Genomic DNA, 14,870 nt, shown 5'->3' on the forward strand with positions numbered 1-14,870 from the left:
ACATTGAGGATGAGGTTGCTCATAGAGTCTTCCTATCCTGCTATTGCATAATTGTGCACACTGACATTCTCAACTACATATGATAAGTGGTGATCTTTCCTTGTATGATTTCAAGCCTGAAGTCATCAGATCTGGAGTCAATGTTGATGCCACTGTGCCTCCACTTCTGATGTGTTTATCTTGTTAATGGTTTAGGACATTCTCAGTGGTGGTGATGGATGACACTGTGATGTTGGCTGATGGTAATTCAATTTTTGAGCATTTACAACTGGGTGACTTGTTAAACCAAGTTCAGAGAGTATAAAGAATCAATCATGTCTCAAAGCAATTTTGATTCTCACCTGCTTATAAGGAATGACATCAAATCTAGCAGAGGCTACTTCCCTGGTACATAATCACTGCAGAATGCCTGAAGTGACAGGGATCTCCTGGCGAGCTTGGAAGGATGCAGTGGCATGAAAGCTTCATGCTGTGGTAACCTTTTCTGTGGAAAGACAGCAGCCATGTCAGACTATTCAATGGAAGATGGCCGGGTGGAGGCAGAAGCGTGGCCTTATGAGGACTGTTGAATTACATTATTTATAAATGATGCATTTTGTTACACAAAGCTGCCGAATACAATAGCAAGTTAAGCTTTTGAGCGGTAAGGCAATTTTTACTATCCCTCATCATGCTGCTCTGGCTGAAATCGCTGTTCCTAAAAGCCAAAATAAATAGTGCAATTTTATAATTTCCCAATCAGTCACTTGGTCTTGTTAACAAAGGATTGGAATAAAATGTAATTTATGACCTGGACTCCGTTTTTAAATGGGATGTCAAATTTGCAGTGCATTGATGCTATGGACCACATTGTGAGCAGGAGCCAAATGAAAAATAACCGGGCATTTTCTACTAAAAAAAATAAAGTTTGCGTGTGTGTGTGAGAGAGAGAGTGAGAGTTTCTACTTTGAGATTCTTAAATGTGATGCCTATTAAGTGTGCTAAATAAACTTAGTACTGTTTACATTTGTCAACTGTTAATCTCTAATTTCATTCCCGGATCTAATGAGAAATAGTAACACTTTCAATGTTTCTGTTCATCAGAGGCGAAATGGGGAAGACATACCAGTTGCTCAGACGAAGAATATAAATCACAGGCGGTTTGCAGCATCCTTCAAATTGAAAGAAGTGAAAAAGAATGATCAAGATTTGTACCGTTGTGTGACTCAGTCTGAAAGGGGCTCTGGTGTATCGAATTTTGCTGAGCTTATTGTTCGAGGTATTGTAAATTTAGCTTTTAAGTATATACCTGTGTCAAGCATCTTTGTTCCCTTAGTGAATTATTTTATTTTGAACAGTGTTCAAGGTTCTATGGGTTTTGTTTGTCAGATTCAGTAATTTATTAGCCAAGAAGTTAGCCATTTGAACTTGGGCGACTGGTGAAACCCCAAGGCAAATAATGATGACCTGGTCTTGCTGGCTGCCCTCAAATTTTTCAGATTCTGAATACCCTTGTGTGTATTTGGGAGTTGGGGGAGGGGGAAGTTTTACTGTCCACCATTTTAAAAAAAATGACACAGCTGGCAATGAGTTGTGAATTGTCGGTTCTGGCCTTGGACAGGGATATGGTAGGTATGTTGTGTGAAATGAAGTGTGCTGGCCTCTGAAAGATGTATGAGTGCTCCATTGGTAGGGCCTGGGCCTGGAAAGCAGTCTGGATCTCAAAGAGAAGTATCTTTGTCCCCAGAAAAATATGAACTCTTGTGTAATCATCAAGAGATGAGACTGTGGACCCTCCTCCCCGACCGTAGTGGGTGGATGTCCCAAGTTTCAAGGTGCATGGAGCATACTCCTGCATGGCCTGTTCAGATGAAATTTCCCTCCTATTGATCTTGCAGTCTTCAGTTTGGGCCATGCTGGAGGGTTGCGTGTAATCTGAGCACAACCCGTAAAATTTTGGTTCCCTCCCACTCTGGTTCCCCCATCCCTGCCCCCAGATAACTTATTCCCAAATAGGCTCAGCAAAAAAAAACATACTTTTCTTCTCTATTACATTGTATGGCAAAGGATGGCAAAAAATTAAGAACATATAAGGAGCGTGGGAAGACCATGCGGCCTCTCGAGCCTGCTCCAGCATTCATTATGACCATAGCTGATCTTGGACTCCAACTCCACTTTCCCAGCCGCTCCACAGATCCCTTGATACTCTGAGATACCAAAACTTTTCAATCTTCGATGATTATTAGTTCAATTTTAAAGATTGTTAGAAATCTATAACAACAGCTTATATTTATATAGTGCCTTTAACTAGTCAAGATCCGATGTGAACTGGTTATCAAGCAATGGGCATCTAAGTTGATGGCTCAGGGCATTATTAATTCCTGTAATTTGAAAGTAAAAGTGTCTGGTTTATAGATCATCCCACCTATTTAATTGCTGCTGTTTCATATGTCTTAATCAAGTTACAAGTGTTGCTAATTATAAGGCTGTCATATCGACACATTTTCTAAACATTGGGCCAGATCTTCCAGTCAGTGGCAATGCTAGGGCAATCATCGCTGGCTGTGAAGATAATTATGGACCTACCTTTTTTTGCCCTGGCAGCTGGGTCTTCCTGTCTCAGCTGCAGCAGCAATGCCAAGCGGAGAGGTCTCGCCCCCTTTTTAAAACACAAGCTGTTGTGTTCAGGTAAGTTTTTAAAGGTCTCTGTTTTTAAAGGGCCAGGATTTAATGAGTGAGTGGGTGGGTGGGGAGGTGGGGCCTGAGTGGTTGGAAGAGACACCGGCCCTGCCCTGCTTCTTACAACAGCTGTCATGAACGTTCACCAGACTGATGCCTGGGATGGCAGGATTGTCAAATATGGGGAGATTGGGCTGACTAGGTCTGTATTCACTGGAGTTTAGAAGAATGAGAGGGGATCTCATTATGAAATGTATGAAACTCTGATGGATGGACAGCCTGGATGCAGGGATGATGTTGGGGGGGGGGAGGCGTCTAGAGCAAGGGGTCTCAGTCTCAGGATACGGGGTCGGCCATTTAGGACTGAGAAGAGGAGAAACTTCTTCACTCAGGGTGGTGAACCTGTGGAATTCTCTACCACAGAAGGCTGTGGAGGCCAAGTCACTGAATATATTTAAGAAGGAAATAGATTTCTGGACTCTAAAGGCATCAAGGGGCATGGGGAGAGCGCGGGAGTATGGCATTGAGATAAGTGATCAGCCATGATCACATTGAAGGGCGGAGCAGGCTTGAACGACCTCTTATTTTCTATGTTTCTATGTTCAGTTAAGTTTTTAAAGATCTTGAGGGTTTTAGTGGGTTGGGTAAGTGGGGTGTAAATTAGTGGGTGGGTGGGATTAGCGAGGGTTTGTGACTAGGTTAGTAAGTCGGTGGGTGGGGAGTAGTCAGGTCACGGGGGACATTTGGGGCTGTGTGGAGGGGTTTGGGGTGGTGTGTGGGATAGGTTAAGGGATGACCTATGCCAGTAATTAACAGTGGGACAATACTAGAGTAAGTATTGTAATCATTGTACAACAGGCCCAAGGATCTGATACTGAGGCCAGTATTCTCGAAGGGGCCCAGACAGTGCAAATGTGCCCGCCGGAAGTTTAAACTTCCCGGGCAATTACTGCTCATGTGCGGTCAGAATTTCTGAAGGGCCCTGATACGCAACAACAGCGAACTTCTCAACCTTGGTCATTGTTGGCATCAGAGGATATGGCCCATTGTTATCGAGTTGAATGATGGCCTGTGATACGGCCTTTATCGTACTGTTCCTGACACCAGGTGTGGCTCTTCTGTAAGGTTCCAAGATGATGTAGGAATAGGATACGATGTGCAGAACTACTTATCTGCAATAGCACAACACTTCTGTGTTGAGATGTACATGGTTTTCCAAGAAACAATTGAACTAGGCTTTATTCCAGCAGTTTGGAAGATACAGAATATTCAGAAAATAAAATCAACCCTACAAGATAGTTAGTTTATCTCTCTTAGAAGAAATGCTAACAAAACTGAAGTCAGAAATTGTTTTGTAATGCTCGCCAGAATGACACATTCACTTAAAACGTAGCTTTGAGTAATCCAATATTGCATCCTAGACAATAAACAATCATCGAGGTTGCCCTTTAGGCAACTATAGCTGCAATTTATTTGCAGTTTTATTATGACTGCTTCACTCCCTTGAATATTTCCCATGCCAGTAACATCTACCTTGGGGCAAAGGAAGGCAACTTGCTTCTTGTCTTGGGGAAACTTAGTGAAATAGCACAGAGGGCTATCCAAATTATATGATGCAGTAAACTAATTAAATAACTTAGACATTAAATTGGAAATTCTGCAACAAATGTTGGAAACTGCTGCATAATCAAGATTTTTTATGTGTCTTGGTTGGTTTCCATTTGAACAGCTATATTAGTTCTCCTTGCTGATCTGAATAACTGTAAAATAAATCCTGTTAGTGTAGTAAAAAATAGCCTCAGGCTAAGAAACCCTGGTGTTGAGACTAAGTTGAAAATTAACTGCACTGACAGGTCCGATATCTCAATGGTGCTATAAAAGTGACATCCCGCTATACAGAGACAGAAGATGATAATTTTAAAAGAAATTTGGGTCCACTGATATGGATTACATTTAATAAGAGGTGGCATAGCGTTACCCATTGTCAAAGATGACCAAAGGGCAGCACTTTATTAGTGACTTTTCCTCCTAACAGACAGTGACAGGATATGCTTAAAGCAATTTTGCTTTTGTCTGTAACAAACAAAAAAAAATTTTTGTAGTGACTTCTTGTGTTCGGGAGCATTGATCTTGCATGCTTGGCGCTGGAGGAAATAAAAACTAGATCAAGCACAGTATACTTAGCCATAAGTTTTGTATTGCAAACAGATGATATTGAGTTATGAAACTGTCTTGTGTTTGCTAAGTCTTTTTGGTATGAAAGTATCTTTCAGGGCACATAGCATTTTGAAAGTAATGTTAATGTTGTGTACCTTGCAGCTAAAGCTCAACCACAGTGTGATTGCCCGTCTTTGAGTACAGTATAGCCTTGCCATCTCCTCATAGTTACTTATGGCAAAGCTAACCTTAATTTATTTGAAAATGTGTACAAAAGGACAAAAGTCAAGCCAGAAGCAGCCATACCAAACAGATGGAACGTTTATTTTGTGATTTACCAAAGTCTAAAACGTCAGACTCAATTTACTGGCTATATCTGTTTCATTGAATCGTAGCAGAGAGAGGAAACTATTCAATCCACTAAGTCTGCGCGGGACCTTTCAAAGAAGAGTCCCACTCCCTCCCTCTTCCCCCATATCCCTGCAATTTTTTCTGCTTCCAGTATTTAACAATTGCCTTTTGGAGGCATCAGATAGTGATTTCCAAATGCGAAGCACTCATATTGTGTTAGTTTTTCCTCAGTTGCCTTGGGTTCTTTTGCCAATCTGTGCCCTCTGGTTATCCACCCGTCAGCCATTGGAAACCTTTTCACTTCATTTACTCTTATTTCAACAATTTATGATTTTAAACACTTCTGTCAAATCTCCTCTTGTTCTCCTTTGAGCAGAGAATACTAACCCCAGCTTTTCCAGTCTATCCAAGTAACTGCAATCCCTCATCCCTGAAACTACTCTCCTAAATCTCACCTGTACCCTCTCTAAAGCCTTTCCTGGTGCCCAGAATTATGTACATATGAACAAAGAGCAGGAGTAGGCTATTTGGCCCCATGAGCCTGCTCCGTCATTTAAGACCCTAGGATGAAGTCCATCTGGACCCGGGTACTTGTCAAGCCCACAGCTCCAACAATTTACTTAGTTCCAATTTCTTGGTGATTGAGTTCCTCCCTCCCATTTCCTGGGGCAGGTTTTTCCGGTTGGCGAATGGGGTCGGGACCCGCTCACCGGTGCATAAAATGACCCGGGAATACGTCGGGTGTGCATCCCAACATCAACCCGCGTCATTTAGATTTTAAGCTCAGCACGCCTACCGAACTGTCAACGGCCAGTTAAGGCCAGTAAAAAATGAATTAACCTCATTAATGGACCTGCCCGTCCAATCTTAAGGTTGGCGGGCAGGCTGGGAGACCAGGCCGAGCCTCGGAAAAAGCATGAAACCTCATCAACAGGCGGGATGAGGTTTCATGAAGGTATTTAAATTTTTAAGAAAGGTTTCGATAAAACTTAAGGACATGTCCCAACTCAGTGTGACAGTGTCACGTGAGGGTCATGACAGAGAAAAATTTTAAACATGTTTATTAAAAGTTTAAAATCGGAGCCGATCTCCCTGAGGCAGCACTTTGCCTCAGGGAGATCTGTGCGCTCTTTCACGCGCATGCGCAAAAGAGCGCACTCCCGGCTGAGGGAATTCCCCCCACCCGCATAGGGAGCGCATTGCGCTTCCTGGCGGATGTCACACTGGGCAGGCCTTAATTGGCTTGCCCACTTAAAATAGTCTGTGTCTGTACCTTGGATTTCATCTTAATCATTGGAATGTATCAATTCTGTGTATTCTGAAATACCCCCTTAAATGTTTGCAACTGAACCTCTATTGAACTATCCCTTAACCCAATTTGCCAAGTAATTTTAGCCAACTCTGCTTTCATGCCTTCATAATTTCCCTTATTTAAGTTTAAAAACATAATCTCAGACCCACTCCTCTCTCCCTCAAATTGAATGTAAAATTCAAGCATATTATGGTCGCTGCTACCTAGGCGTGCCTTCACAATGAGATCATTAATTAATCCGATCTCGTTGCACAATACCAGGTCTAGTATAGCCTGTTCTCTGATCGACTCCAGAACGTGCTGTTCTAAGAAACTATCCTGGAAACATTCTGTAAACCCCTCATCTAAGTTCCTCCTGTCCATCTGACTTTTCCAGTCTATATGTAGATTAAAATTTCCCATGATTATTACCATGCCTTTCTGACAAGCTCCCTTTATTTCTTCCTTTATGCTCCATTCCACCGTGTGGTTACTAATAGGAGGCCCATGACTCCCACATGATACTGCTTGCCATTACCATTTCGCATCTTGAACCAAACTGTTTCCACATCCTGGTTTCCTGAACCTAGGTCATCCCTCTCTATTGTGTTAATACCATCGTTAACTAATAGGGCCACCCCTCTACCTTATCCTCATTTTCTGTCCTTCCTAAATGTCCTATACCCTTTACTATTCACGACCCTATCCAAGTCCTTCTTCAGCCATGTCTCTGTAATGGCTATCAAATCGTCCTTATTTATTTCCATGTGCACTCTCAGTTCACCAGCTTTGTTTCAAATGCTTCATGCATTCAGATACAGAGCCTTTAGTTTTATCCTTTTATTCTACAAGACTCTGTAATTTCCTGGCTTTGGTACTCTGTGCCTCTATTAAAATGCCCAGGTTCCCACATACTTTATTAACTACTTTGTTAACCTGCCCTGCCATCTTCAGGCATTTGCTCGCAAACCCCCCTACCATGCGTCTCTGTTCTTGCACCCCTTTTAAAATTGAAGGGATCATCAGCAGTGTTATCAAGTGGCACTTGCTTAGCAATAACCTGCTCACTGATGCCCAGATTGGGTTCTGCCAGGGCCACTCAGCTCCTGACCTTATTGCAGCCTTGGTTCAAACATGGACAAAAGAGCTCCCAAGGTGAGCTGCGAGTGACTGCCCTTGACATTAAGGCCGCATTTGACCGAGTGTGGCATCAAGGAGCCCCAGCAAAACTGGAGTCAATGGGAATCTGGGCATTTTAATAGAGGCACAGAGTACAAAAGCCAGGAAATTACAGAGTCTTGTATTGGTTGGAGTCATACCTAGCACAAAGGAAGATGGTTGTGGTTGTTGGAGGACAGTCATCTCTGCTCCAGGATATCACTGCAGGAGTTCCTCAGGGTAGTGTCTTTGGCCCAGCCATCTGTAACTGCTTCATCAATGACCTTCCTTCCATCATAAGGTCAGAAGTGGGGATGTTCGCTGATGATTGCATGATGTTCACCATTTGCAACTCTACAGATACCAAAGTAGTCCATGCCCAAGTGCAGCAAGACCTGGACAATATCCAGGCTTGGGCTGACAAGTGGCAAGTAACATTCGTACCACAGAAGTGCCAGGCATTAACCATCTGCAACAAAAGAGAATCTACCCATTGCCCCTTGACGTTCAGTGGCATTACCGCCAATGAATCCCCCACTATCAACATCCTGGGGGTTACCATTGACCAGAAACTGAACCAGACTAGCCATATAAATACTGTGGCTACAAGAGCAGGTCAAAGGCTAGGAATCGTGCGACGAGTAACTCGCCTCCTGACTCCCCAAAGCCTTTCCACCATCTCCAAGGCACAAGTCAGGAGTGTGATGGAATACTCCCCACTCACCTGGATGAGTGCAGCTCCTACAACACTCAAGAAGCTTGACATCATCGACGACAAAGCAGCCCACTTGATTAGCACCACATCCACAAACATTCACTCCCTCCATTACCGATGCACAGTAGCAGCAGTGTGTACCATCTACAAGTTGCACTGCAGGAATTCACCAAGGCTCCTTAGACGTACCTTCCAAACCTGTGACCACTACAATCCAGAAGGACAAGGGCTGCAGATGGATGGGAACACCACCACCTGAAAGTTCCCCTCCAAGTCACTCACTATCCTGACTTGGAAATATATCGCCGTTACTTCACTGTTGCTGGGTTAAAACCTCCCTTCCTAACAGCATTGTACGAATACCTACACCACATGGACTGCAGTGGTTCAAGAAGGCAGTTCACCATCATCATCTCAAGGGCCATGAGGGATGGGCAACAAATACTGGCCCAACCAGCGAAGCCCGCATTCTGTGAATGAATATTAAAAAAAAACATTTAGCTTGTATTGTCTCCCCTCGTTCTTCCTACCAATATGTATTAACTCGGATTTTTGCTCTGAATTTTATCTGCCATGTGTCTACCCATTCCACCAGCCTGTCTATGTCCACTTAATACCCATCACTATCTTCTCCACTATTTGTTATACTTTCAAGTTATGTGTCATTTGCAAATTTCAAATTTTGCTCTGTAGTCCCATGTCCAAGTCATTAATATGTATCAAAAACAGAAGTGGTCTTTGTACTGAACCCTGGGAACCCCTCTTGTATGCCTCCCTCCAGTCCAAAAAACAGCTTTTTAACCACAACTATGGTATCTATCCCTTTGGGCATGTGTCATTGTCAATCTGTATCATCATGCCCCTTTCACTGTTTCAGGACAAATAAACAATAGCACAGAGTAAATTGTGGCATCCAAGGTCAATCCAAGAGAGGTGGAGAGGACAAAAATTTGAAGAAAACAGATAAAATAGTATAAATGCTGGGATAGGGGTTGGTGGCAGTGAGGACAGGGGTAATAAGTTGGTGAAAAGAGAAGTAAAGAGTGAATCAAAACACAGAGAGGGAGCGAGCAAAGTGGGAAATGCTCAGAAAGCATAAAAAACAGAAAAAAATTGCAAATCACATTGGGGAAGGACAGAAACGAAGGAAAGTTGATGAACAAAGAGAGAATAGGGGGTGTTGAGTTGAGGGATGACTGGGAGGAAATAATATAAATAGAATGGAGGCAATTTTCACATTCATTCATTTTTAGATTGATGGAGATATGCATTCAAATATCCCATTTGTGTTCCGATGTTATAAAGCACGGAGATGGAAGAAGGGCTGGTAGGAGTGTGAGAGATGAAGAACAGCTAGAGTATACTTTGAGTTGAAATGAAGTGTTGCAGTCAGCTTAAAAAGCTGTCTTAATTTACAACAGGGAATACTGAATAAATATTTTACAATGAGATTTGGGAACAGTTTGTTATAATGGAAACACAGGTTCATGCAGACTGAAAGCGATGCCCCTTTTCTCCAGTATGCTGAATTGTCAGGAGGCTGAGAATTTGGAATGAATAACCGTCCATGTCTGGAATCATTTAAATTGCTGCGCAACTAATTAGAATATATTGAGCCTCATTCAAACAAGGTGCATGGAGAAGTGATCAGCTTCACATTCTGTTATAAAGGAACACAACTGGGTAAACCCAAGATCCAGGATGGAATCTGAATCCGATTCTCCACTAACTTGTACACACCCTGAACCTTTGATATGATGGGATGTGACATTTTTGGCTTGGAAAGCAACTCTTTAATCAGCTGGGAGATTGAGCTGTATGCGATCATCTCTGAACATTCTTTTTCTGACATAAGATGAAAGTAGCACTTAGGTCACTTCCATAATACACATCCAAAGCAGTGTCAGATTGCAATTAGGCTCAGGTGATCACATAGTCTATGTAAGTTTAAACTGAAATGAAAGTTTCATTGTGAATGTGCGGAATTTATGTTATGATCTCCAGTTGAAATAGAACATTTAATTAAAGCTCCATCAAACAGGACTATTTATTAGGTTAAGCTGAAGAAACAGTTTGCCAGTAAAAGGTTAAGACTTATTAAGAATCAATGTCCATCATATGGATGAGCTTTAAATGAGTTGCATTACATGGAAATTTGCATGGTGTCTAGCTTCTCAAAATCTTACTCTTTGGATTTTTGGTATAAATTGAGAGAATTTATAATAACCTTTGTCAGAGATTCTTCTGCTCCATGGAGAGGTACTGATTTGTGTGAATTTATTTGTTAGCAGGAAGGAAAGCAGAATCTTGCATTTTTATAGACTTTCACAACCCCAAGGCATCCCCAAGCACTTCACAGCTAATTAATTATTCTAAAATATAGCCACTACTGTTGTCTGGGTAGATATGATGGTTAGTTTATAGACAGCAAGGTCCTGCAATCAGAAAAATAATAAATGACCATTTCAGGGATCAACATTGGTCAGCATGCTGGCAAAAGTCCCTTGGGTTTCAAACCTTTTTCATCTATCTGAACATGCAAATGGGATCTCTGCTTAATGTAAAAGGCAGCAACTCTAACTGTTAATTTCCCCCTCAGAACTGCACTTAGGTGGAGAATTAAAGTAAGGTGGTTCTTTCTTTAGTTGTTGTATTCCTGATTATTTGAATGTCACAAATCTCCATGTAATGTATTCCCTGAATTCATATTGACTACATCTAATGGTTGTCATTGGTTTCAGAAGAAGTTCAAGGTTCTCAATGCAATTGTATTCTGGATAAAATGAAAAAAATGCTGGTAATGTTCAACAGGTCTGGCAGTTTCTGTGGAGAGAGGCATTAACTCTGTTTATCTCTTCATGGATACTGTGAATCCTGCTGAGTATTTCCAGTGTTTTCTGTTTTTAGCATCAGATTTCCCAGTAACTGTAGTGCATTGGTTTTCTATTCTGGTAATTTAATGGGATTAATTGGAAATGGTCACTTTATGTAAGAGCATGGAGGTGGGGGAGAAGAACTACCACAGTATGAATGAAATTCTCTAGTCTAATTTCATTTCTCTAATTTCATTTGATTTGCTAATTCACAAATAAACATTATTATACTTAAAGGTGAGTCCTTTGTCTTTTTGTCTGCCATTTTAGACAGTCAAGATATTGGGCCAAATCTTCCAGCCTCCAGATCCTCGGAGGCCGGATGTAAAAGTGAGATATGTGTCGGGACTACATTTAAGTCCTGATGCATAGACCTACGTGGGAATTGCCAGGAAGTTTCAACTTCTGATGGATAACTCCCCTGCTCCGCCAGGACCATCTGAAAAAGTGGCTGAGCGAGAATTGAAGACTTTGAACAATTCTGTTGTATTTACCTTGGTTGTGACTTAGGAAATATTAGACAGATTAAAACCTAGTCTAACACCTGGGTAACACAAATGACTCCCCACGATCCGAACCGACACCGATCCCAACCACAACCCCAGCCAACTGATTACAACCCCCCCATTGACTACCTGCCTGACCCACCTAGTCCTTGACTCACTCGCTGGCCGTCCACTCACCTACTCCCATTCAGATCGGACATTTAAACTTGCCAATTGGCAGCCAAAAAGTGGGCGTGTTCTGTCTTCCCCTGACCTACTCTGCTGTGATAGAGTTCCGCAGAGGGATGCTGCACATTTCTTTGACAGACGGGCTCAGAAGGTCCCGGTAGAAATGTGCAGCAGCACCGAGTTGGGGGAACTTCTGAGCGAAGCAGCAATCCGACGACCATTGCTACTGTTTGGAAGGGCCATTAAAATGTAATTTTACTGGATTTGATCTGTCTGCTCTTTCAGGGGGTTTTGATTCATGTCTTAGATCAATCAATATAAATGGATAAATTATATCATTTAGCAGTGTTTATACTGTATTATAGGACTTCCCATGCGACTAATCGGTGAGTCAGTGGTTATACAGAGGTAATTCATAGCCTAGCTTGCAGAAAGCACGTACCAGATTTTCAGGTGGGCACTGACTACAATTTCCCTACCATTAATTTTACATCAGAGCTCTGTGTGACAAAAATGGAGTATTTTGTTGATGGTATTTGTCACAGCTTAACTCTTAAAAATATCATATTGTACTCAAGAGTAGCCCTATGTAGTTTTTTCAACCATCGTATTTGTTGTCAGAATCGAGTAGGCTGATGAAATTGCAATGTGTGTGTTCTTTATATTTTTAGGATCTTTAACAGCACCCTTGTTTACCTGCTTACTTTATTTTGAAGATAGACTATTTTTGGTCAGGAAGTAGAAAATCATTTCTAGCAGCTGAAGAAATAAAAAACTATTAAATCTCTTGATGGGAACATGCCAGGTGGTATGAATTCAGGCAGCAGGTAAATATGTATTGAAAATTTCATTGCTGATGGCTTTATTTAATTCTGGAAGAGGCTTCTTTGAATTCTTTTGTTCTAGTTTAAACTTGTTCAGGCTGGTAATTATATCATAATCCAATCTACAGTGATTTTTCAGTTCCTTCTGTTCCACTGCACTACATGTGGAGATGAGTGAGCAGAGACTCTGTAAATGTAAAACAAACCTTTGAATATGATTTTTGTTACTGGGTGTTATTGGGAGAGTTGAAGAAGCATTTTGCCTGTCTTTGTATCTGAACAAGTAGAAGGGAAGTGTTTATTCCACTACCTCCTGAAATTGAAGATTGCACGAGGGTGAGTCATCTCACTATTGAGCAGAAATATAATAACAAGGGTTCTCAATTGTATATCCTATTTCCCTATACTAACTTCAGATTATCGAGGTATTGGGGAAATAGAAATAGAAACAGACTCTTAGATAATAGGGAGCAAACTCATCCATGAGAGTGGTCAGAGACAAAGAAAAATATCTAAGGGTAGACCTTATAACAGTTACCCACCTCAAGCCTGGAGTATCTTCTCTGCTCTAATACTATGTATTCTGGGCTTTTAAAAAAGGTAAAGGGTAATAATTGTGTGCTCAGGTTAAGGAAAACATCATAATGGAAACCAGACCGCATGAGGGAATTGGGAATTTGATGCCCAGAATACCATGTAATGAAAATGCGAATTGACTCATTCAGCCATCAATGCCCTGATAACACATTTTACTGCAGCCTTGTTTACCTGTCTGCTTTGTTCTAAAATTAGATGTGCATTACATGGCATTGTGCCCTTATTGTGTTGATCAATGTAATATCTTGAAAATCATATAATAGTGCACATTTCCTCTTGCAGCCTTGTCAGTTTTTGATTTGCTATCAATGCATCAAAATTCACTAGCTGGCAAATATGCGAATCAAAGTAAAGGGAACACATTAACCATATGTAGCAACCAATGAAATTGGTTATAATTTTCTCTGATGAAAGGGGGCCCTAAAATGCTCCAAAGCCAATTACGTATTGATGAACTGTTGTCCTATAGGGAAATGCAGGACTCGATTTGCAAAGAGCAAGATCTCAAACTCTGATCAGGTAATATGCTTTAGTGGTGATGGTTGAGAGATAAAGTATTAGTTGGAAAATATGGAGAACTCCCATTTCTTTGAATATTCTCATTGGATCTTTTATCTCTGCCAGAGAGGGCAGATGGAACTCAAATTAACGTTTCATCTTTTCGATGATCCCTCGGACATCACAGCTCTCCCAGTTGAAGTGTTGGCCTGGATTCTGTGCTCAAAACTCTGGGTTGGGGTTTAAACCCACAATGTTCTGACTTGGAATAGAGTCAAGGCTGTCACCTTTGTTTAAACATGTAATTTGATGAATTTATCTGAAGTAATTTTTCCAGTATGTTTTTAGATCATTTCAGAAAAAGTATATATTCATCTGCCATATCTTCCACTCAGCCTGCTGATTTGTTATTTTATTAAAGCTATTTATAATAATGTCATCTTTGTCTGATTACTTTTGTTAGAACTTCCATTTGTAGGCTTCAGCCTCTGAAAAGCCTGACCTTAGTTGCTATTTTTCTGAAACCCTCCTTTAATATCCTCCTTAAAACCTACCTCTTTGACCAAGGTTTTGGTCACCTGACCTAACATCTCATGTGGCTTGATACCATATTTTGTTTTATAATACCCCTGTGAAGCACCTTGGGATGCTTTTTAAGTTAAAGGTGCTATTATATAAGTTGTTTTCATTGAAATGATCTGAAAACATATTGGAAAAATTACTTCAGTTAAATTTATCAAAGCTGTTACCAGAATGAATGATTACAACACTGGTATGTTTTAATTATTCTGTTTATGAGGGTAAAATATATGCAAGTATTATTGCTATACCTAGAATGGATTTGACAAAATTTATAAGTAACAAAAAGCATACCGGCAGCCAAAATATATTTTCAGTTGCTAAAGCATGAAGCCATGACAAAAAAAATGAGTTAAGCTGTTTTGATGGGGATAAGCTTTTTCCCTGTCACATGGCTACTGTTCATGTCAGATTCCTATTGATGAATCTTGCATATGCTTATTAAACTAGTCATTTTTTTTTACTGTTTGAGAGACAATAGAGGCTTTTATTTAT

At 41.0% G+C, this 14,870-nt stretch overlaps 1 protein-coding gene across 4 annotated transcripts in view; it reads left to right on the forward strand.

The window, feature by feature from the left end:
* Positions 1-14,870, forward strand: part of ptprk (protein tyrosine phosphatase receptor type K) — a 640,293-nt gene that overhangs the window by 244,421 nt on the left and 381,002 nt on the right. For all 4 annotated transcript variants that reach the window (XM_078542126.1, XM_078542128.1, XM_078542127.1 and 1 more), the window contains exon 6: positions 1,084-1,258. In XM_078542126.1, the coding sequence (XP_078398252.1) occupies positions 1,084-1,258 (175 nt within the window). The remainder of the gene's footprint in view (positions 1-1,083; positions 1,259-14,870) is intronic.

The sequence above is a fragment of the Cetorhinus maximus genome, chromosome 5 (genome assembly GCF_964194155.1).
Source record: "Cetorhinus maximus chromosome 5, sCetMax3.hap1.1, whole genome shotgun sequence".
Taxonomy (NCBI): Eukaryota; Metazoa; Chordata; class Chondrichthyes; order Lamniformes; family Cetorhinidae; genus Cetorhinus; species Cetorhinus maximus.